The 26026-nt window shown below is 41.8% G+C and overlaps 1 protein-coding gene across 2 annotated transcripts in view; it reads left to right on the top strand.

Annotated features, from left to right (window-relative positions):
* runx2a (RUNX family transcription factor 2a) overlaps positions 1-26026 on the top strand; it is a 231270-nt gene that overhangs the window by 187373 nt on the left and 17871 nt on the right. The window contains exon 6 of one of the 2 annotated variants that reach the window (XM_070885190.1): positions 9167-9331. The exons of the other annotated variant lie outside the window; for it this stretch is intronic. Coding sequence (XP_070741291.1) covers positions 9167-9331 — 165 coding nt within the window. The remainder of the gene's footprint in view (positions 1-9166; positions 9332-26026) is intronic. 2 annotated transcript variants of the gene reach the window in all.

Genomic DNA, 26026 nt, shown 5'->3' on the forward strand with positions numbered 1-26026 from the left:
CACAAAAAAACATCCCAAGGCGCTTCACAGAATTACTTTTGTTGTGCAGTCACTGTTCTTATGTAGGCACACACAACAGTCTATATGTGCTCAGCAAGATCCTACCAACAGAAATTAAGTGAATGATTAGTTAATCTGTTCTTGTTGGTCAATGGCGGAATGCCGGATACTAAGACAGAATTTCCAGTTTTTCTTTGAGTGGTGCTGTGGGAGCTTTAACATCCAGTTGTATCACCAGAGCAGGCAGAATTTTTGATTTAATGCCTTATCCAAAGAACAACATCTCCAGCAATGCAGCATTCCCTCAGTACTCCACACAGAAATCTGCTCCATATCATGAACACCAACTTTATCAATGATCCGAACAGTAAAGGAAGGAAGATTCAGAATAAATCGTTTTTGGATCTCCTTCAAGCACTTCTTCAAGAGCTGCACTGCCTCTTTGCATGCGAGATCTGGTTTATAGTATCGGTCGAAGATACTGAGTGTCAAAAAAGCTCCATCCAGATTATAGGGTCAATTACTGGAATGGGGTTAGAACTAACAACCTTTTGACTCCGAGGCAAGAGTGATACTAACTGAGCTTTACCTAATGCCTACACATCAGCTAGCAGTAGATGCCATTGACGAGGGAGCAGCAGGAGGAACACTGATTGATGCTTTTGCCTTCTTACTCAAGGTAACTGATATAAATGATACAACTCTAATAAGCTTTGGCTGAGAAGGTAATGGGGTTCTGGGTTTCATCAAAAGAAGTTTAGAATATAAAAGCAAGGAAGTACTACTGCAGTTATACAGAGAGCTTGTCAAACCTTTTTGGAATATTAGGGGGGATTTTGCCCAGCTCTGTTACTAATGGTTTGCCCAGTGGGTTTCCCCAAATCTGACATATTTGGAAGAATTGGAGAACCCACTGAGTGTTAGAGGCAGGTCAGACTACACGACAGATGCTATGTGTCCATGTACCAATACTTGCATCGGCAGACAAATGTGGACTTTTGCAGATTATTAGTGCTGGTGGAGGCATCACTTCCCAAAGGAACCTTGGACAGCAGTTCCAATGGCACCACTAAGATATGTGAATGCCTGACTATTGTAATGTTAGATACTTCCTTGGAAGCACCCCAATCACAGTATGTCATGATTTCAATGGCATTCCATGAGAGAAAGCATGCCAGGGTGATCAGCTAGTGTTGGCTGATTGGTAGCATCTAGCAAAATCCCATGAACAGTTTCTGAAGTCTCAGGCATATCCAACTGGCAATGACCCACTAGGCACTGTCTTCTGGGAGGCTGGGTTAGCAGAGAGGCAGATGCAGTCCTACCTTTCAACATAGGGCTGGCACATCCAACCACATTAGCAGTCAGCTGTGGCTTGGAACTTGAGTCCTGCATTTTGTGGACATGCTACAATGCAGATCCAGGAGAATGGAACCATGGAGTGGCACAGTAGCAGTGTAAAAAGGATGTAAGAATTTAGCAACAAAATTCAGGTAGATGCTTCCACTGCCGGTGCACCTTTAAAATGTCCCCCCCACCCCAAGTTGCTTTGTATTGTTTGAGCCTTCTCACTATCCGCTTGTCGAGTCCATTTTGGCCTTATTTGCAAATGTCAGAGTGAGAGCCAGTGACATAGCAGCTGAGAGTTTCCTGGGTTTGCACTGCTAATGCATTCTGGGTAACTTTGGCTGAGATTTATGAAGTGCAGCAGCTCCCAAAAGTGAAGAGTTCCTGACACTGAAGAATCTGGAGATTTTGAATAGAGATTTCTTTGCAGCTGGGAAATGCTTTTTAAAACATTTCTTTGCTATTCAGCCTACCTCTCACTGCTTCTCACAGAGTCAAACCACTGGAAGATTTTCAGATTGTCCCCCTCTTCCTCCCCCTCTCCCATCAGGGGATCTCAGCAGAAGGTATAACATTCCCTTAGAACGTTCTCTTTGAGGAGGACGAGTATTGCAGGGTAGAGCAAAGGAGACTCAGGCAGCATTTACTGCAAGAGGCATCACAACACATGTCATCATTGAAGTGGGCCTCTGCAGAATAAAGTCTACCTTTGACACCACAACCTTACTCACTTCCTTCAACCCCACTTATTCTCCTCCTACTATTTCTCCTCCTTGTTGTCATCATCATAATCCCCTAGTCTGCTGCCAAAGAGTTCAGGCTGCATTTTTCGAGGCTGCACAGAAGTTTCCAGGTAGTTCAGCTGCTTTCACCTGTTTTACATCAATAACTGCATCAATAGTAATGTAAATGAGCAGACCCAGGAAACCCACCTATAACTTCCTCTGCAAGCCACTGGTAGGCACAGTTTTTTTTTTAAAGGGGCAACACCAGTGTAACTCATTTTGAGGAAATTCTAGGCCAGTATTCTATTCTTTGCATTACCCAATTCTCTCCAAGTGCAAGCTTTTAAACTGCTTTAGATTCTTCTAACAGACCTCACTGATTGTTGCGGTAACACATGGCAAGAATCATGGTCTGGATATTTATTTCAGCTTTAGACATCTAAATTCATGTAATTTGGTGACTAGTGATGTATCCAGCAGAATTGGGTAATACAGTGAGAAAAACACTAGCTATGATACATCACTAAATCCCCAAATCCTATTATATTCAGTGGGTGTTATTTATGGTTTGCATTTATAGTATAAACTACCCCCTCACTATAACTCTGATATGGCATGCCTGCTGATGTTGCACACTTTGCTTGTGGTACATACTCTAACAGAAAAAAACCCATAAAAAACATACTTTTTATAACACAAACATCAATAAAGGTCACTTTTTGTACCACTTATACACATAGCGTCAAAGGTCAGAGAGGATCTAGTGTACTAATGAATATTTTGTTTGCATAACTGTTTAAAATGCTTCCCTCAAACCTCTTGTCAGGTTGGGATTCAGGCTCAGTGTTGGCTGATGAATCTAGCCACAGATACAGAGTATCTCATCAGTTCTCTTCAGTGGTTTTTCAAGAGGAGGAACTTGGTTATGTGATTTTCCCACCAGCTGACTTCAGAAAGGCATTAACATGCAAGTCATGGAGAGGTTTGCCACTCACTCTCCTTTCTACCTCAAGAAGAGAACTTGTAGGAGCAGATGATTGAGGGAAGATGCAAATGAAAAACAATGGAGGTCCCAGGAACTTTGCAGTGGGAATATGAAGGGAACAAAAGCCATCATACACAGCAGTGACCCAAATGCCAAATTTTATTTGGAGGCATTCCTTTGCAAGCATCGTGCAATTAATAGAAGTAATTTCACTTCTACATAAATTCAGTTGCTCAAGTGCATATAAATGCAAGGTTATTAAACTCTGTGCATTGCGGATTATTGAGGTTAAATCAGGACAGTTAAATCAGAGCTGGCAACCATTCACTTATTGCAAAATAAGGAGATGCCAACTGCATCAGCAAGTCTGTCTGAGACTTGTCAGGATCTGACATGCCAAGATAGAAAAGAAAGTTTTCATTCGGCTCAGTTTGATATCACAAAAGTTTACACAGATAAATGAGTACAAATTCTAGATAAACGAGCACAAATTCTAAATAAACATGAGTTATAAGAAAGGGGAGGATTTTTATTTGAAAAATGAAGATTTCTATATTATCACGCAGATACAAGGATAGAAGGATGTTTCCTTCACAACAAAATGCAACAGAAAGTGCATTGACCAAACAAAAAGTGCAAAAATAGATGCACTTTCCTGTTAGAATACTCCTATCACAGATGTGTTATTAGCCAGCTAATTCAAATCAAACCAAACTGAGGTCCAACTTAGGTATTTATACCTTCCCAAAGGTTCTTATAATGATCATATACTGGATAAGAATCAAACCTAGACAAAACCTAAACAAAGCAGCTCATTAAAAATAAGGCCAAATCTGGCTAGGTTTGCGTTAGGAGTGACATGAACAATGGGATAATATCACAGTAAAACATCAACATCAGGGAAACTTTTATACATTGCAGTGCAGCATTAGATTGGGACGTGTTCTCACTTGCAGGGCTATGATAACACTTACCATCAGAAAGAAAATAGCAACCTTTTTACATTTATGCTACAAATTAAGGTTTCTTCTCAACCTTTACCTCCAGATAATCAGATAATATCACATTTTTTCAGATAATCATTTTCTGTGTTTAATATAATGGAAATACTTGCACTGTTGGGTAGATGCCAAAAAAACTTAGTAGTGAAAAAGTTAAAAAGATACAGAGTTGAAGCTAGTACCAGCCAAATAGCCCAATGCTTATCACGATAAGTGTTCATATTTGTTTTGGCTGCACTGTTAGCTCCTGTTTTAACTGTCCCCACTTCCAATGAGAACAGAGCGTACAGGGGATTAAAATATAACCCGATCCATGCTGCACACGCCGCATGCCATTTTAACAGGCAGTGTGTGAGGCCCACGTCACAGGCAGGTGACTGCCTCATCGAGATTTTAAATGTTGGGGTCTGATAACGTTAATCATATCCCAACACTATTTTTACTTTGTGTTGCGAGGTCATGGGCAAGGCCATGGGGGAACAGGACCAGGAGAGGGCTGAGAAGGTAACTTAGAATCATACAACACAGAAGGAGACCATCCGGCCCATCGTGCTCATGCCGGCTCTGTGAAAGAGCTACCTGTTAGTCACACTCCTCTGCTCATTCCCTATACCCCAGGAAATTGTTTCATTTTAAGTAGAGATCCAATTCCCTTTTAAAAGCTACTATTGAATCTGCTTCTACCACACTTTCAGGCAGTGTATTCCAGATCATAACAACTCGTTGATAAATAAATTTCTTCTCATCACCCCTCTGTTTTTTTTGACAATTATTTTAAATCTGTGTCCGCTGGTTACTGACCCTCCAAGTTCATTAAAAATGAAGTTTTCTTGTGGGCCAGGCGGAGCAGGACTGTTCCTTTGCTACTTAACATGAAATGTTACTCAGAAAACCAGAACTCTAGTCTTGAGAGACAACAGGAAGTGGGTGTGCTTTATATGCACTGATGCGTAACGTTATTTGCATACAAGGGAAGGGCACTACCCTGCTAACTTGTTTCAGCTGATCCACAAATGAATTGTTTTACATATTGTGAGATTGTGTACGGTCATTATAAAAATGCTGCTTCTTTGGACTGAATAGTCTCACACACCCACACACACTCCAGCAGAACGTTGTTTACCAGTTTGCTGCAGGAGCATGGACTGCAAGACTAAATGCTACATTTTAAAATGAAGCTATCCAATTTTTGCAGATATAGGGGCAGATTTTCCTCTGGGTTTTTTCAACGGTGCAATTTCAGTGGTTGCGGGACTTCTGCCTGCCCCAAATCTCTGCCCTGAGGCCAACCAACAAACCGAGGTCAGGGTCATGGCCATGATTTTGGTGGGTTCACAATAATGTTTCTTCAGCTGTGAGTTGTCCACCTCGGGTGGTGGAGAGGAAAATGGCTGTGGTGTCTCCTGCAGCATAGCACGGTTGGTAGCCCAGACAGAAGGCCCCAATAAAATATGTAATAAAAAGTGTTAAACCTCCCATTTTGCCCAGTGCATTCGATTACTCCTGAATCGATCGCAGCAGACATAGCGTTCCTTTAAAATTTACATCTCCTTCACCTCTTTCCTTTACTCATGCATTGCTGTTCCTAGTATCAAATTTTGTTCTGGCGCAAATGATGGGAAATACGTTCTCTGATGTTTTCCAGTCATTTGCATTCCATTGCAATATGTCTGGCCAATGTACACCCACATCACTTCCATGGAAAATTAAGGCAGTTGCATCATCAACAACAACTTGTATTTATATAATGCCTTTAATGTAGTGAAACATCCCAAGGTGCTTCACAGGAGTATTATGAGACAAAAATATTGACGCCGAGCCACATAAGGAGAAATTAGGGCAGGTGACATAGAAACATAGAAAATAGGTGCAGAAGTAGGCCATTTGACTCTTCGAGCCTGCACCATGATTTAATAAGATCATGGCTGATCATTCACCTCAGTACCACCTTCCTGCTTTCTCTCCATACCCCTTGATCCCTTTAGCCGTAAGGGCTATATCTAACTCCCTCTTGAATATATCCAATGAACTGGCATCAACAACTCTCTGCGGTGGGGAATTCCACAGGTTAACAACTCTCTGAGTGAAGAAGTTTCTCCTCATCTCAGTCCTAAATGGCTTACCCCTTATCCTTAGACTATGTCCCCTGCTTCTGGACTTCCCCAACATCGGGAACATTCTTCCTGCATCTAACCTGTCCAGTCCCGTCAGAATTTTATATGTTTCTATGAGATCCCCTCTCATCCTTCTAAACTCCAGTGAATACAGACCCAGTCGATCCAGTCTCTCTTCATATGTCTGTCCTGCCATCCCGGGAATCAGTCTGGTGAACCTTCGCTGCACTCCCTCAATAGCAAGAACGTCCTTCCTCAGATTAGGAGACCAAAACTGAACACAATATTCCAGGTGAGGCCTCACCAAGGCCCTGTACAACTGCAGCAAGACCTCCCTGCTCCTATACTCAAATCCCCTAGCTATGAAGGCCAGCATACCATTTGCCTTCCTCACCACCTGCTGTACCTGCATGCCAACTTTCAATGATTGATGTACCATGACACCCAGATCTCGTTGCACTTCCCCTTTTCCTAATCTGCCGCCATTCAGATAATATTCTGCCTTCATGTTTTTGCCACAAAACTGGATAACATCACATATATCCACATTATACTGCATCTGCCATGCGTTTGCTCACTCACCTAACCTGTCCAAGTCACCCTGCAGCCTCTTAGCATCCTCCTCACAGCTCACACTGCCATCCAGCTTAGTGCCATCTGCAAACTTGGAGATATTATACTCAATTCCTTCATCTAAATCATTATTGTATATCGTAAATAGCTGAGGTCCTAGCACTGAGCCATGCGGCACCCCATTAGTCACTGCCTGCCATTCTGAAAAGGATCCGTTTATCCTGATTCTCTGCTTCCTGTCTGCCAACCAGTTCTCTATCCACGTCAGTACATTACCCCCAATACTATGTGCTTTAATTTTGCACACCAATCTCTTGTGTGGGGCCTTGTCAAAAGCCTTTTGAAAGTCCAAATACACCACATCCACTGGTTCTCCCTTGTCCACTCTACCAGTTACATCCTCAAAAAATTCTAGAAGATTTATCAAGCATGATTTCCCTTTCATAAATCCATGTGACAAAAAGCTTGGTCAAAGAGGTAGGTTTTAAGGAACATCTTGAAGGAGGAGAGGGGTTGAGAGGCAGAGAGGTTCAGGCAGGGAATTCCAGAGCTTAGGGCCTAGGCAACAGTTGATTCATTTTATCTTTAGATATCTATGCGCTAAATATCAAGCCTCTGAGTCCAATCTCTGTGCATGGTTTACCTTTGAACAAAACAATGACTAAATAATTAATACGCACGAGTGAGACTAGACTATTTAAGAAGTGACTATGGTCGGGTTAACATTTAAAGTGTTGTTTCTTAACAGTATGATGTTGTTGTATATATCGGGCTATGTCTCCCATTGAACAGTCGGATTTCAGAGCCATTCTTTTCATTGTCTCTGTTGTAGCTAGGAGTTGTTCTTTATAATGGATGCTCGAAGAAAAATATGCTTTGGAATCCACTTGGTCATAGTCAGCTAATAGTACTCTATAGGGTCGCTGCAGACTTTTCAGTCGTTCCATGTATTGAGTGTGTAAATGGTGTAAGCTTCAAATAGAACAAGAAAGGATTTTTGCACATAAGCATCTGGCGGCATACTGAACATGGGGGCGACACAGTGTGCATCTTTAAACCTGTCCATTGATAGACATAAAGATTCTCTGAGTTGGGGCAAAAAGAAAGACATTTGGTCCTGTGTTCTACCCTCCCACAAATGCAGAAGAATTCAAATTTTAGCTCATATTTCATTCGGGTTGGTAACTCTGGCTGGACGTGTTCCTGAAAGTTTCTTCACATGGTCTCCCGCCTCCAACCACCCTGCCCTGTTAAACAGCCGTTTAAAAAAAAAAATTCTCCAATATTTTTATAACAAATAAAAAAAATAATAAATACATAATTTTTAATGCTCCAATGATGTTTCTCCTGGCTCGCTCGCAGCAGTGTCCTGGAGATTAATCTTTAATTCCTGGCGACTCCAGGGCATTACGGGAGGATTGAAATCTTATATTTCATTGATATTAAGGACTGAGCCTATTAACTACCAGCTTATGCGGATGTGACAATATACACATTCAGCTGAAATTTGTGTGACGGAGTGTGACTGGATGATTTGTTACTGAGCACTGTTGAGGACATTGTTAGTTAAGGATACCTTTTGTCATCTGACCTAATATTCCAGTATTCTTGCCAGGGTGTTTCAAGTTCTGTCTAATTCGTTGAGTTCCTATCACTTACCTTGTCATCAACACTTTGTTAATCACAGCTGTCATTCCTATGCAGTGGTGAATTAAAAGTAAATGGGGAAACTGTGGCAGGCTACAAGCCTGAGAATTCAGCCCCTGGCTTGATAGCTCGGACTCATAAATACAAGGAATCCTCTGCTTCCTTGAGCTTGTTTTTTCCGAAATGTATTATATGCATTATGCTAAAACTTCCAAATCTGCAAAACAAACACTAGATGCCCTTTTTATGTCTATTTACAACCTAGGAACTAGGTGTTAAATTCCGTTAGGTAATGCTCCTGTGAAGCGCTATGGAATGTTTTACTACCTAAATGCGCTATATAAATGCAAGTTGTTGTTGTGTTCAATGGCTACAACTTGTAATTAGTGTCTGATACCTGCAGCATGCTTCTGAAAACAATTGGATCATTTTTGCAAAAGAATACAATATTTGCGTCATATTTTCAGAAAATGGTTTTATCGGTATTAATTAAAAAATAGAGTACCTTGGAAAGAAGTATGCCAGAGTTGTGGTATACTGGGTATAGCAAGGGATAATGGCTATTTTATTAATTTGTTCCTTTACAATATAATATATATTTTTTAATTCAGGTTCCATTTTGTAAGGTTTGCAAGAGAGGAGAGTGCTTTCCTTATAAGACTGATGTTTAGTAGATTTGAATAAAGACTAAGGCCTACAAAAGTGATACAGACTCTATTTTCTGGCAAGTTAACAGAAGAGAAAAAAAAGATTGACTGATTCCTCTGTTTACAGACCCCAGGCAGGCCCAGTCGTCACCACCGTGGTCATATGATCAGTCATACCCACCCTATCTGAGTCAGATGACTTCACCTTCCATACATTCCACAACCCCTCTCTCCTCCGCCCGTGCCACAGGGCTTCCTGCAATCACTGCTGATGTGCCAAGACGACTTTCAGGTAGACACAATCTCAAGAGTAAACCTCCTATGTATTTAAACTTTTGAAGATGGTGGTGGTGGGGAATGGGGTGGTGGGGGGGAGGGGGAGGAGAGGGGAAGGGTTGGTGGGAATTGAAATCCAGGACATTAAGGAATAACTTATTACATCTTTCGCTTGAAATACTGTTTGATAACTTATCTTAAACCCAGATAGCATGTTTGCATTTTTCCTCCTTACTGTTGACTAGTGGTTGCTCCAAGATATTGTGCATTTTTCATAATACAGAGATGTATCCCTTTGCCAACTTATCTGGGTGGCTGTAATTAAACTGTAAAACAATTTTGAAACTGTTCCTCAGAATTATATTCTGTGCAATATGGTGAAAATCCTCAGTGGGTTATAATTGTTTCCTATTAAATTTACTTCATAATTTCTGATTAATAAAGGGATATTCACACAAAGCTATTTTTAAACATAGATTAAAGTAATTTTGGAATATCCTTTTGATAAATTGGTGGTGAATTTCTGCAGGGATTCCACTGTAACATGTTGAAAACCTGTGCAAACCCCGGAAAAAAATGGGATAAACAGCTTTTAGGCCATTTTCTGGAGTATCCGTGCAATGAGTGCAGCAAGTGCCCATGAAATGTGTACTAAAAGTAGCTTATTATCTGTAAACCGTTGATGATATACTGCTTATTCTTCTTGTATGCTGTTTTCCTTTCAAGTTACATGATAAAACATTTTTGTTCCTTCAAGTATGTTTACTGCTCATCCATGCTTTTCTTACTTCAATTATTCCAATGCTTTCCTGGCTGGCCTCCCATCTTCCACCCTCCATAAATGTAAGCTCATCTATAACTGCTGCTTATATCACAGCAAGTCCCACTCACCCATCACCTCAGTGCTCGCTGACCTTCATTGGCTTGCAACACCTCAATTTTAAAATTCTCAACCTCATGTTGAAATCACTCAATGGATTCGCTATTGGATCTAATAATGGGGAATGAACCAGAACAGATAAGAAAAGTAAAAGTAGGCAATAGTGACCAAAATATAATATGCTTTTAAATAATAACTGAGAAGGACACAAGTATGATGAAGACCAGGGTAATAGATTGAAGAAAAGCTGATTTTGAGGGGCTGAAAATAGAACTTGGGAAAATAAAATGGACAACAATATTAGCAAACAATGATGTAGAACAGAAATGGGAAACATTTGAATTGTATTCAACATAGTCCAGAAAAAATATGTTTCACTAAAAAAAGAACAAACACTAATGAGACATTATGGATGCATAAAACCATGAGGGAAAAATTGAGGATAAGGAAAAAGGCATACACTAAGTACATGGACAGCAGGGGAGAGCATGATAATGGAGAATATGAAGTGATTAGGAAAGAAGTCAAAAAACAATTAAGAAGGTAAAGAGGAACTATAAATTAAATTATCAAGGTACATAAAACAAAGTATTAAAATATTCTACAGGCACATCAATAAAAAAAGGAAAGGTTGGGATGGGAACAGAGCCACTAAGGGATGGACAGGATAATATCAGAAGCAGTGATAGATGACAGAAATATGAAATAATTACTTTGCTTCAGTATTTAATAGAATAGGTGGACATGACAATGGATGATGAGATTAATAATGAGATAACTGCATTTGAAATAAAAAGAGGAGAAATATTAAATAAACTAATCAAACTCGGAGAAGATAAAAGCCCTGGTCCGGACAGATTATATCTTCGCATTTTAAAATAATCTAGGGAAGAGATAGATGAGGCATTACTACACATATTTAATAATTCATTAGAAAAAGGTGCAATGTCAGAGGACTGGCAGATAGCTAACATAATACCTATATTTAAGAAGGGAGCTGGAACATGTCCAGGGAACAATAGACTAGTCAGCTTAACGTCAGTGGTAGGAAAAATAATGGAATCCCTACTAAAGGAGAAAATAGAAGAGCATCTAGAAACTAATAATGAATAGTCAGCATCGATTTCAAAAGGGAAAGTCTTGCCTGACCAAACTCATTGAATTTTTTGAAGAGATAACAGAGAGTGTAGACAAGGGTAATGTAGTAGATGTGTAATGAGACAGGATTAATAAACAATCTCCTAATAAAAGATCCCCTTGGAATGAGTGGTCATAGCATGATTGAGTTTCAAATTCAGATGGAGGGTGAGAAAGTGGGATCTCTAACCAGCATACTAAGCTTAAATAAAGGAGACTATGAAGGTATGAGGGCAGAGTTGGCTAAAGTGGACTGGGAAAACAGATTGAAGTGTAGGACGGTTGATGAACAGTGGTGTACATTTAAAGAGATATTTCACAACTCTCAAGAAAAATATATTCCAGTGAGGAGGAAAGGGTGCAAGAGAAAAGAAAGCCATCCGTGGCTAACTAAAGAAATAAAGGACGGTATCCGATTTAAAAACAAGGGCATACAAAGTGGCCAAAACTAGTGGGAGGACAGAAGATTGGGAAGCTTTTAAAAGCCAGCAAAGAATGACTAAAAAAATGATTAAGAAAGGGGAGATATACGATGAAAGTAAACTGGCACAAAATAGAAAAACAGATAGCAAGAATTTCTATAGGTATATAAAAAGGAAAAGGAAAAGAGTGGCTAAAGTAAATGTTGGTCCCTTAGAGGACCGAGACTGGGGAATTAGTAATGGGGAACATGGAGATGGCAGAAACTCTGAACAAATATTTTGTATCAGTCTTTACGGTAGCACAATCACTAATGAGGTGGTACTCAGTAAGATAATGGGACTAAAGACAGATAAATCCCCTGGACCTGATGGCTTGCATCCTAGGGTCTTAAGAGAAGTAGCGGCAGGGATTGTGGATGGATTGGTTGGAATTTATCAAAATTCCCTGGAATCTGGGGAGGTCCCAGGAGATTGGAAAACTACAAATGTAACGCCCCTATTCAAAAAAGGAGGCAGACAAAAAGCAGGAAGCTATAGACCAGTTAGCCTAACGTCTGTGGTTGGGAAAATGTTGGAGTCCATTATTAAAGAAGCAGTAACAGGACATTTGGAGAAGCAAAATTTGGTCAGACAGAGTCAGTATGGATTTATGAAGGGGAAGTCATGTTTGACAAATTTACTGGAATTCTTTGAGGATGTAACGAACAGGGTGGATAAAGGGGAACCAGTGGATGTGGTGTATTTGAACTTCCAGAAGGCATTTGACAAGGTGCCACATAAAAGGTTACTGCACAAGATAAAAGTTCACGGGGTTGGGGGTAATATATTAGCATGGAAAGAAGATTGGCTATCAAACAGAAAACAGAGAGTCGGGATAAATGGTTCATTCTCTGGTTGGCAATCAGTAACGAGTGGGGTGCCGCAGGTATCAGTGCTGGGACTCCAGCTATTTACAATCTATATTAACGACTTGGAAGAAGGGACTGAGTGTAACATAGCCAAGTTTGCTGACAATACAAAGATGGAGGAAAAGCAATGTATGAGGAGGACATAAAAAATCTGCAAAAGGACATAGACAGGCTAAGTGAGTGGGCAAAAATTTGCAGATGGAGTATAATGTTGGAAAATGTGAGATCATGCACTTTGGCAGAAAAAAAATCAAAGAGCAAGTTTTTATTTAAATGGAGAAAGATTGCAAAGTGCTGCAGTACAGCGGGACCTGGGGGTACCTGGGCATGAAACACAAAAGGATAGTATGCAGGTACAGCAAGTGATCAGGAAGGCCAATGGAATCTTGGCCTTTATTGTAAAGGGGATGGAGTATAAAAGCAGGGAAGTCTTGTTACAGCTGTATAGGGTTTGGTGAAGCCACACCTGGAATATTGCATGCAGTTTCGGTTTCCATATTTACGAAGGGATGTACTTGCTTTGGAGGTAGTTCAGAGAGGGTTCACTAGGTTGATTCTGGGGATGAGGGGGTTGAGTTATGAGGAAAAGTTGAGTAGGTTGAGCCTCTACTCATTGGAATTCAGAAGAATGAGAGGTGATCTTATTGAAATGTATAAGATTATGAGGGGGCTTGACAAGGTGGATGCAGAGAGAATGTTTCCACTGGTGGGGGAGACTTGAACTAGAGGGCATGATCTTGGAATAAGAGGCTGCCCATTTAGAACTGAGATGAGGAGAAATTTCTTCTCTCAGAGGGTTGTGAATCTGTGGAATTTGTTGCCTCAGAGAGCTGTGGAATTTTGGACTTTAAATAAATTTAAGACATAAATAGACAGTTTCTTATAGGATAAGTGGTTATGGGGAGCGGGCAGTGAAGTGGAACTGAGTCCATGATCAGATCAGCCATGATCTTATTGAATGGTGGAGCAGGCTTGAGGGGCCGTATGGCCTACTCCTGCTCCTATTTCTTATGTTCTTATGTAATTTATCTAGATCTTCAAGAGATGCCACATAATAGACTAAGGAATAAGGTCCGAGAATACGGAATCGGGGGCAAGTAGCAGAATGGATAGCTAGCTGGCTTCAAGACAGAATCCAAAGAGTAGGTGTAAAGGGTAGCTGGTTACAGTGGCAGAAGGTGGGTAGTGGTGTTCCACAAGGATCAGTGCTGGGACCACTGCTGTTCACAATTTATATGAAAGATTTAGACTTTGGAATCAAAATCACAATTTCTAAATTTGCAGATAACATCAAATTGGAGGGTGGGGGCAGGGTGGATAGTCAATACTGAGGAGGACTGCAACAAATTACAGGAGGACATTAATAAACTTGCAGAATGGGCATATAATTGGCAATTGAATTTCAACACAGATAAATATGAGGTATTATATGTATTACATTTTGGTAGGAAGAATAGAGAGATCACATTACTTGGAGGATGCGAGTCTGGGTGGGGTAGAGGAGCAAAGGGATCTCTGAGTACATATAAAAGTAGCAACACAGGTTAATGAGGCCATTAAAAAGCAAACCAAGCACTGGGGTTCATTTCTAGAGGTATAGAATTGAAAAGTAGGGAAGTTATGCTAAACCTGTATCAAACCTTGGTTAGACCACACGTAGAGTGCTGCGTACAATTCTGGCCGCCATATTATAAAAGGATATAGAGGCACTGGAGAAGGTACAGAGAAGATTTACAAAGATGATACCAGCCATGTGAGGGTATACCTATCAGGAAAGGATGCTGGATCTCTTTTTTCTTGAAAAAAGGCGGCTAAGGGGTGACCTACTTGAGATCTTTAAAATTATGAAAGGTTTTGATAGAGTGGATACAAAGAGCGCGTTTCCACTTGTGGGGAAGAGCATAACAGAGGTCATCAATATAAGATAGTCACCAAGTATTTAAATAGGGAATTCAAAAGAAACCTCTTTACCCAGAGAGCGGTGAGAATGTGGAACTTGCTGCCACAGGGAGTGGTTGAAGCAAATAGTATAGATGCATTTAAGGGGAGGCTACACTAGCATATGAGGGAGAAGGGAACAGAGGGTTATGCTGATAGAGTTAGATGAGGAAAGACAGGAGGAGGCTGGAGTGGAGCATAAACGCCGGCATGGACTGGTTGGGCTGAATGGCCTGTTTCTGTGCTGTATATCCTATGTAATCCTATGCAATCACAGTCTTGCCCCTCCCGATCTCTGTAACCTCCTTCAACCTTACGAGAGCTCTGTGTTCCTCCAACTTTGGCCTTTTGTGCATCTCCCTCTAACTTCATCCCACCATTGGCAACTGTGCCTTCAGCTGTTTAGGCCATAAGCTCTGTAATTATCTCTCTAAACTTTTCCGACTCTCCACATCGCTACTCCTTTAAGGCACTTCTTAACACTTACCCCTCTGGTAACTGAATATATTAGCTTAAAGATCCAGACCTATATTAATTTCTTTATTTTATCAGGAAAAATGTGCATCTAATGACATATTTTACCAGGTGTCATTTTCTGGACTGGGCATGCTGCTGTTATTCCGAGAAAGATTTCTATGTTTTGCAGAATTCCTTGTAGGAATATGAATGCAGGCAAAATGTTTCTGAGATTACCAGATCTACATGATTTCTGTTACATGGAACTACTAAAATGGCACATATGTTTTTCCAGTATTAAATGAAAAAAGATAACACATGATGTATTTTTCTATGAGAACTTCATAAAAGATATTTGTATGTAGGCACCAGTTATGAGAATATAAGAAAAGCCTGGGATATAAAAAAGCTATTTGGTCCATCAAAGCTCATGACACGAATTATATTTAAAATATTCCTGAGTTAAGAAGGGAGAAGTTGACTAAGGTTCCTCTTCCTGATCCCTGTTCAGCAACCCCTGCTGGAAGTGTACATGTGGATAGCGGAAAAAGACAGGATTAGGTTTGGGTGTAATATCCCCACCGTTGAATAGCTAGTCCCAACTAACAGTTAAGGTTCACAAATGAATATTGACTACTAGGGCAAGGCCCTGAAAGGGAAATAGCAACTGTGGAACTGAATCTTAACAAAGGAATCAGCCCCTTGAGGAAAGAGGAGAAAATTGATGGGTCAAGATTAAAATAGAAAGGAGACAAAAAGGTCATTGTGAGTTGAAATAAAGTGGTCAGCATTATTTAAAATTATATTTTAAGTGCTTATTTAATAGTTTATGGTTAATAATACAACTAAATTCCTCCTGACATTTGAGTACCTTTATCCTGTGATAATAAGGTTTGTTTCAGTGTCATAGGCCGCAATTTCCCTTACCTCAGCAGGTTCATGGTGGGCGACGTTGGTGGTGGGTCCTGACCCCGGCTGCTGGCTCCATCCGTTGTGTAGAATGATTTTACGTTGAGTGGGCTCGTTAAGCCCACCCAGCGCGTTTGACGGCCAATTGAAGGAAGCAAGTATGATGATATCATTTGATGATGCATCATCAGCCAGGTACCTTAAAGGGACCATGCGCAAATTCATTTTGACAGTTGTGCTCTCAGTGTTCTACAGCATTGAAGTGCTGCAAACACTGACAATGACTGCTCAGAGGTGCACAGTTGTACCCAAGCTCTCCCATGACTCCCTTCATCTGCTTACAGAGGGAGTCACAGCAAGCAGAGAGGTTCTCTTCAATTCCAATGGGCAGAAGACACCTCCCCAGGAGACCAACGCAGCCTGGTTGCAAATTGCACAGGACAGGATGTGGTCAGGCGGACCAGACTGCAGTGGCGCAAATCTTTCAATGATCTCAGTAGACCACGAAATGTTACTGCAAAATCATACTCAACCTCATCCTGCTGTGCACATCCCCATCACTCTGCCTTCCCTACCCTACTCCTGCACATCCTTACTCATACCAACTGACATAAGACATAAGAAATAGCAGGAGTAGGCCCTACAGCCCCTCGAGCCTGCTCCGCCATTCAATAAGATCATAGCTGATCATGGACCTCAACTCCATTTTCCCATCCGATCTCCATATCCCTTTATTCCCCAAGACTCCAAACTTTACCTCCACCCATTCCACTCTATCTACATTATCACTTGCCTATCTCACTAGCCACTCCTCACACTCACCCTCATCCTAGTCCAATCATTCCAACTAACAACACACATGGATAGGCACTTGGGTGTTTTAGCCAATGTTCACGTGCAGTTTCTGTTAATCTATTGTCAAACATTGAAATCTTTATTTTCAACACTTTGCCTTCTTGGACAGATTTGTGTGCACCTTTCATAGAATCATAGAATGGTTACAGCATGGAAGAAGGCCTTTTGGCACGTTGAGCCCGTGCCAACTCTCAGCAATCCCACTCCCCTGTCCTTTGCCCGTAGCATTGCACTTTTTTTCCCTTCAGGTACTTATCCAACTCCCTTTTGAAAGATAAAATTGAGTCTGCCTCCACCACCCTTTCAGGCAGTGCATTGCAGATCTTATCCACTCGCTGCGTAAAAAAGTTTTTTATTACATCACTTTGGTTCTTTTGCCAATCACCTTTGGATGTGGCTTAGTGAGTTGTAGTGAATGGTGAGACATAAGGGTACCACCCACAATGCTGATGAGTGTGAAAGGAATGGTTTGGGCATTGGAAGGATGCTTTATGGTGTTGGTGTGGGATGGTGCCAACCTGGCGCTTCATGTGGCAGCCAGGGTGTACAGTTTCAAGTGAAGTAAATCTGGCCATGGTGAGGCCATCCCTGGCATCACGGGCAGCAATGTGGTCGGGTGCTGATGCCCTTTGTCCTCTGCAGCATCAGGTGATTGCGAAGAAGGTTGGTGTTGTTGGTGCTGCTGGTGTGCCTGGTGTTGGGGTTCATCGTGGTCAGATGCTGAGGACCTAGGTTACAGAGTGTAAATGGTTTCCATCCTGATGAAGTAGATAGCAGTTGAACAGAAGCACCTTGTCAAAGGTGAGAGAGGTTGCTGCAATGATGTGAGCCTGGCTGGAGAGTTTGCTACAAAGTCTTGCAGCCGGCATAACGCACAATCTGCCTTCCAAGGGGAGAAACCAAAGAATCTCTGGTTTGGAAAGTGTGCAGGTGTAAATTGTGAGGGTTTATACAAGTTTTAACGCTGTCACCAATCATCTGCCTCAATGGTCACTCAACCTCTGCCAGACGGGGGCTAGAGGCAGTGTGGGTGACCTGGTAACGTTAAAGGGTGAGTAAAAATCTTCTAAACGAACAAATAATTGGCTCAATTGCCTCCCCCGCTGCTGCTGGTCATGTCTGCTCAGACATTTGGGAACGTGAAGCTTGTGCGAGTTGACAGCAGAAACCCAACCCGCTGTCAATCTTTGTCAATTTTCCGGCTGACCCGACCCCCCAGTCCCCGCCCACTGAGCACCGGCAAAATCGCGGCCTCAGTGTATGATCTAAAAACTTTAGAAAACAGCTAGCTGAGGGAGACTGGAATTCCCCGCAGGTGCCGGCAGTGCAACAGTTAAGATATCATCGTCTTAGTTAATTTTCTCTAAGGGAACAGAAATTGAAAATCCCAAACCATTTTCTGTCTGCACCTGTATTTCTTCCAGTTTACTAAGTAGATGCTAGTTCCTGTTAAGCAATTACTTTCCCCCCCTAGGTGGCACATTACACAAATCACCTGCTGTTTAGTATGTTGCAGGAATTCAGTTATTTCAACAATAGAACAAGGTTGGAATTTGGTCAAAAACTGCCACCACCGGATTACCACCGAAAAAAACGCTAGATTATTTAATTAAGATCGGCGGAAAATTAATCAAAACATTTTGTTAAATCCATCCGACAGGAAAAATGAGGTTTTCCACGTGGATTCTCGATCCTGGTCAATTTTAGTCATATTTAGTGAAATTTAGTCCGAGGCTGCAAGTTGGGCCTGTGGGTGGGGCGGGGGGGGAATGCAAAAAATATTTTTCAAAAAAATAAAAAGTCGGAAAACATTCACAGGACCCTTTGCCAGTAAATCGCCACAAAAGAATTAAAAAAAACTTTCACTTCCTTTTTTTTGCAGTATTTCATACCTACCGCCGATCGAAGGGCTGCTCCGGCTGGTTTCTCCTGGGTGGTCTTTTTTTCTCCTCACCTACGGGTCACCGCTACCACCAAACTCAGGCGGAAGCGTTTTTTTTCAGTGTTGCACGCTGGCGGTCCGCTCCCCAGCGGTATGTCGAAACCGCCGGCGAAACACTTTGATCAAACTCACACCGGGTGGTTTACCACCGAAAACTAGGAATACCGCCGAAAAACGGGAATACCGCTGAAAAACGCAGCGGAAATGCTAACCAAATTCCAGCCCTAAGTTAAAACAATAGCACTAAACCACTAATATATTAAAAAGTCTTCTGTAACATTTAACAGCCTGTAGAAAACTGCAGCATAACATTCTTACTGGTATTTCTCTGCAAATCATAATTCAATTAACTATTTCTGAGAAGTGATTAAAGTTTTCGAGTAAACACGCCATTCTCTTAACAGAAGTTGGCTATATTTTACTAATTTCTATACCAACTGCAACTTTGCATCATGGTGAAGTGCCATTTGAAAGAAGACATTTGGGGAGTACGTTTTAAAATTTAGTGACAATATGCAGCTGACTGCAGATTCTGAGAAGCAAGGAAAGCCCAATGAATATGATTAGGAAAGCATTTAAAGTCTTATTTCCCATACAGAAACTGTGTGATCTCAGAATTTTTGCACTTTCAAAATGTGCTTTTATGAAATATATTTTTTTAAAGTTTAACTTCAGAAGCTAAAGCCTATAATAATCCAACCAATATGACATTTTTGTTTAGAGAGCAGCCAATTATGAAATATATCCAATTACTGGCAACGTCTCAGTGCTCCAATACTCTCTACTAAGGAGTGGACCCATAGAACGTGACCTTGTAGCCACAATTCCTACCACAATGGAGTTCTTTAGCCATCTACCGGCTGAGACATCGGAGGGACAAAAGGGGTCTTGCCCACACCCTAGAAATTTCCCACAGGGAAGGGGGATGAATCAACGAGGAATCTACCTCTGAGCCCCTCTGATGTTGTCAGTTGCAGAGTGGCAGCAGCAAATCTGAATGACCAGGTTACCCATCCTCTTTGGCTGAGATGCCCTGCAAAATCCAGGATAACAAAAAGGGGATAAGGATAGACAGATTTCTAATCGATAAGGGAGTGAAGGGTTATGGGGAGCAGGCAGGGAAGTCGAGCTGAGCCCAAGATCTTATTAAATACCGGAGCAGGCTCGAGGGGCCAAATGATCTACTCCTGCTCCTATTTCTTATGTTCTTATGAAAGGAAGAAAATATCCAGGCTAGCAACAAATAACATATAAGCAGAAAACTTCCATTGATGGGCGATCCCGGCAGTTACATCAGGAATGCACCCACCACAGATCTCCGCCACTGCTTAAGTTCTCAGGGGCAGGGCATCTAGGAGTGGGCCCTCTGCAATCTTGGTTGGTGGGGGCGGGGGGGGGGGTGCATCCATCACACTCCCCCCCCCCCCCCCCCCACACAAAAAACTTCAGAAATACTTGCAGAAGCTGCCCGTCTCCCATGGAGGGAGGTGGTGAGAATTTCCGGGTTAGACCTCCAAATGAGCCCCACTTCTAACAGTTTCGGTTACGCAAACCAAAGCCAGGAGTACTTGCGCTGATGCTGCACCGGGTCCCAATTGAGGGCTGGGCCACCGAACCTACTACTCACACACTGCCATCCCAGAAACTCAGAAATAGTCAAGGGTATTTGACATTTCAGAAGGATAAGCAGAAAGGAAAAGGAGGTGGGGTAGTCTGTAAATAAAGAATGAGATCAGTGCAGTAGTGAGAAATTATATTGGCTCAGAAGATCAAGATGTAGAATCAGTCTGGGTGGAGATAAGAAATAATAAGGGAAATAAGTCACTGGTAGTCTATGGGCCCCCTAACAGTAGCTACACTGTAGGACAGAGTATAAATCAAGAAATAATAGAGGCTTGTAAGAAAGGTATGGCAATAATTATTGGCAATTTTAATCTTCATATAGATTGGAATGTATTCCAGATGGTTTCTTAGAACAATACATTGTGGAACCAACCAGGGAGGAGGCTATTTTAGATCTGGTAATGTGTAATGAGACAGGATTAATTAATGATCTTATAGTAAAGGATCCTCGAGGGAAGAGTGATCATAGCATGTTAGAATTTCAAATTCAATTTGAGGGTGAGTAACTTGGGTCTCAAACTAGTGCTAGAGTCGGCAAAACCATCAAGATAGTGGCGCGGGACGCTCGCGGCCTCCCTTTTAACTTCCGCTCGGTGAATGGATTTCGGCCTGGTTGGCGACCGGCTGTCGAGACTGCCGTTGACACCCGCTCGCACCAGCTCCGAGGGGCGCAGGGCAATATCCGCCATGGGGTGGAAAGGGGGCCGCACACAGCGCTAAGGGGACCCCGTACATGGCAATGACGTGTTGCCGGTTGCGCGGTGGCCCAGGCAATTTTTTCCGGGAGCTGTTAGTGCCCCCCTCTCTCCCCCACCCCGGTGCAAAAAGTGTTTCACAACAGGCGGTGCAAGGTGCAAAAAAGGGCAACTTTGACCCCAGAATCCTTACAATTTCTCCAGCATCCATTTTCCTTTGACGTTATGGAATTGGTTGATCTTGTGGTTCATTCGTATTCACAATATATATAGCACAGACTATGACTATCACTCTTGCAGAGACAGCAAAACATGCACAGCTTCTTCAGTCAGGCAGCATCAACAATACTATATGTATGGCCTCAAGTATTTGATTTGACTTATTTTCATACAAAACTTTGCAATTTCTCAACTGTTTGAATTTGTTGAAAATAAGATTGTGCAGGTTTGATTTATCGATTGGTATTTGATCTGAATAGATCGGCCAATGGGATGTTTTCTGCCAAAACAGGATATAGTTTCATACTAGTGAAAATATCCAACAGATTTTTATCATGATTTCTATTTAAAAAAACTACTTTCCATTGCTATGAAATAGCAAGCAAACATTTCTTTAACTAGAGAGTAGTTTTCAATGGAGGCAAAACAACAATCGTTTATAAAAAGTTTAATCACAACTCCTTTGAGAACAATTAGTATTATTGCACCATGTAGGACAACATAAAAGCATTTTCAGTTTATTCAAAGAATTCCCTTTTTTCAAAAAAGTTGGTTTAGTGTTAGATGAAAAGCATTTTTACATATTTTATATTGAAATAAAAGCAGATGAGAGATAATTACCCTATAACAGCTGTTGCATTTGAACTGTATGTTATATTTAGAACATATTTAAGTTGTTTGGTTCAGTGATATTTTTAAAGTATTTGAAAAACTTTACAAGCTTCACATTGTTAAGCAGTTGCTGTTTTGAATCTCCAATAAGCCTCCTATTGACTGGTCCAAATCTCTTCCAGGTTCTGTACAGAATAAAATAGTTCCATATGAAGAATGGTGACGACAGCAGGCACTTTAGGTTCTCTCTAAATTCACAAATAAAAACTTCACATAATTTCACCCCAGATTAATTCAAAATCCATGGCTGTGTAAACAGAGCCTCACTCAGCAGGACGACAGAATCTCCTTTCACCTTGTGTCCCACATGTTTACAGATAGGTGGGGTTTGAGTTGTGGTAATGTAACCACAGCAATCCCTCATACACAGAGGATTCAGTCTAGGCTAACCGTGACCCAAGGCAATGTAGCAGGGAACAATACAGGACTGAAGCAAACATAAGTGGAATAACCTTGTCACACCAGTAAATCATGATCTCTCTCTGTGTTTGCCCCATTGAATGTTGGGATGTATATGTAAATAACGGCTCAATGGCAGTAATCTAATCAAGGGCTTCAGATATATCATAAACCAAGAGATCAATGCTTTAGTAGTTTATTATCTTCCGAACCTCTTTGAAATCACTATATAATATAAAAGTTATTGCTTACAATACAGTTGGATTCGATGCTATGTTTTTTGACAATTTTTATCGCAGAAGCAATTCCAATCTTTGTGCTGTTTTTGTGTGATGCTGTTCACGTACGAGTACATATTATGATATCGCTGCAGGTTAATTGAGAAATAATCTGCAGTTAATTATGGGTAATTCTACATATTATGTTATTAGGTAATAGTATACAGGAGACATAAATTGTTACGGCTTTTATTGCACCAACATTTGATTTGCCTTAAGGCAGGTTGAATACTCCTTTCATAATTCCTGAATATAACCTCTATTTAAAACTGCAACCTCGGGTATAATATGTCAGACCCGGTTTTATTGCTGCAATCCAGTTCTAATTGTCAAAAGCATCCTACACCCGGAGCAACTGCAAAAAGAACATTCTTCATGTGCCACTGAAACAGGAAGTTTTATTTTGCTTTACCTGGCCAGCACAACAGCCAGGATGCACAACAAAGGGTGTGGTGTGCCAACTTGTTTTTTTAAAAATTATGTTAACTGATTAGAATTCCAACTCACTTATTTGAGACACAGCAAAGCCTCTCAAGGGCACCAGCCATTACTACCTACTGTGCCCTCCAACACGGCAACCAAAGTGCCACAGAAAATTTCCGACCACAAAAAAAAATCCCAAGGTACCCGGTGGTCTTGCTCCAACGTAGACTTCGGGTCCCAGACCTAGCTGCACATCCCAGCATACAGGCCCACGCGCTTCCTGGGATCACATGGGCCTGGACCACCAATCACAATGAGTCGATGTATTTACCGAGGCATATGAAAACATGGGACTTACGCTAAACATCAGTAAGACAAAGGTCCTCCACCAGCCTGTCCTCGCCGCACAGCACTGCTCCCCAGATATCAAGATCCACGGCGTGGCCCTGGACAACGTGGACCACTTCCCTTATCTCGGGAGCCTCCTATCAACAAGAACAGGCATTGATGATGAGATCCAGCACCGCCTCCAGTGCGCCAGTGCAGCCTTCGACCACCTGAGGAAAAGAGTGTTTGAAGACCAGGCTCTCAAAACTGTCACCAAGCTTATGGTCTACAGGGCTATAGTAATACCCACCCTCCTGTATGGCTCAGAGACGTGGACCATATACAGTTGACACCTCAAGTCGCTGGAGAAATACCATCAGCGATGTCTCCGCAAGATCCTATAAATCCCCTCGGAGGACAGACGCACAAACATTAGCGTCCTCGTCCAGGCCAACATCCCCAGCATTGAAGCACTGACCATACTTGATCAGCTCCGCTGGGCAGGCCACATAGTTCGCATGCCAGACACGAGACTCCCAAAGCAAGCACTCTACTCGGAACTTGTCCACGGCAAACGAGCCAAAGGTGGGCAGAGGAATCGTTACAAGGACATCCTCAAAGTCTCTCTGATAAAGTGCAACATCCCCACTGACACCTGGGAGTCCCTGGCCATAGACCGCCCTAAGTGGAGGAAGTGCATTCGGGAGGGCGCTGAGCTCCTCGAGTCTCGTCGCCGAGAGCATGCAGAAATCAAGCGCAAGCAGCGGAAGGAGCATGCGGCAAACCAGGCTCCCTGCCCACCCTTTCCCTCAACGACTATCTGTCCCACCTGTGACAGAGACTGTGGTTCTCGTATTGGACTGTACAGCCACCTAAGAACTCATGCTAAGAGTGGAAGCAAGTCTTCCTCGATTCCGAGGGACTGCCTATGATGATGATGAGTATTTTCATTGATAGTAATGGGAGCTCTGAGCTCCCATTACTATGAATGAGAATATCTCTAAAAAGAAAGAAAATGCACACATAAATAAAAAGAACACCACTTTTTTTTAAAGTAATAGAAATTAAATTAAATTCAATGTTTTATACAAAAAAATATTTTTTGTCATAAGAGTTAGTCCAACTCTCCGTCCGCGAGATCGCAAGTTCTGGATTTGGATCATGCACTTTGCGTGCCTAACCAGAACTTGCGGGACCTCTTCAGGCATGTGGGCACATCATACGCACCCAGAGAGGCCGCAATTTACACCCCATTTTATGTTGCGTTCAGAAACATTTGTTTAGTGCCATTCTGTGCTATTCTGCAAGACAGTGATTAAAATGTTTTATTTTCCAGCTTGGGCACAAATTGAATCAAAACATGGCTGAGTTTGCACTAGTGATGGTGTATAATATAATTACTTTTTGTTCTAACCTAACAATATACATAAAAATGCCTAGAGGACAATTTTCATTTGGTGCTAATGTTGGCGCCTAATTTTCACAGGGGTTTTTCCGATCTCTTGCTGTAACTTCGGCAGGAGATCGGCAGAAATCCTTTGGAAATGGCCATTTATGATGTTACTCTGGCAGTTCTGCTGACATCCCACTAAAGTTATGGCAGGAGATCAGGAGAACCCTTGGGAAATTTCAGGGCCATTATCTCCAAGCACAAAGTGTACAGCTAAACCTAAATAAGGCCATGGTCAAAACTTTCATAATGTACACAGACGCATAATTAAATATTGGAGGGAAGAAGTAACTATCCTTATGGTTGCCCAGAATTTTACTCATACTTCGCCATCGATAGATTTATAGACTTTAAAAAAAAGTCTCAACAGACCAATCAAAACATTGCTTCATCAAATGCAATCAGCCACATTTAAGCCCTGTGCTCCAATTTGCAAAGGACTAGACTTTGCCTCGGAGAGACAGTGGGCGCACCTCCTTTTCCGCAGGCCTTTTGTTAGGCCTCAGCTCAGTAGGAGGCCTAACATTAAAGTTGTCACTGGATCTTCACAGCACCTCTGGCATATTCTCCTCCTCCGGCAATAGTAGGCTCCCTTTTGCTTGCAGGGATTCAGCCTGGAGCTCGCCCTGCATGCATAAAGAGTTCTGACGCAGGAGAATGGGTGACGGTCACGATGAAGCCAGGCCAGAAGTCCCACCTCGACCCTACTCTGGCGGAAGGAGGTAAATCCATCCCCATAGTCTAATTGTTACTTTTTTTGAAATGGAAAAGGTTTTTGAAGTGTCTGCCACAGCGTACAAACATTTTTCTTAGCTGTAGTCATCCATCAGAGAAAGCTGACTAAGATTAAGACCAACATAAATCAGACATTATCTGTCAACATCCTGATTTACATATATGTGTGCACTTCCCATAACATCTGTTTGAGATCTCACCAGATAATCTTCATCACAGCTTTTCCTATTCTCTGAACTAAAACCTAAGACAAATCGTTCAGCTTGCATCATTGCCCTGGACTTCTGCAGCCACAAATTGAACCATAGCTTGGAGGTTTCAATATTTCAAAGTTTTTTTGACCGTTTCGTGGCAGGAGCATTGTTCTGAAGTAGACTCGGTCCGAATGTCTTCCTAGCGCTTAAAGAAAAACCTAAAGCTGAACAAGCTGAAACTTTCTCGTC

The sequence above is a fragment of the Pristiophorus japonicus genome, chromosome 7, assembly GCF_044704955.1.
Source record: "Pristiophorus japonicus isolate sPriJap1 chromosome 7, sPriJap1.hap1, whole genome shotgun sequence".
NCBI lineage: Eukaryota > Metazoa > Chordata > Chondrichthyes > Pristiophoridae > Pristiophorus > Pristiophorus japonicus.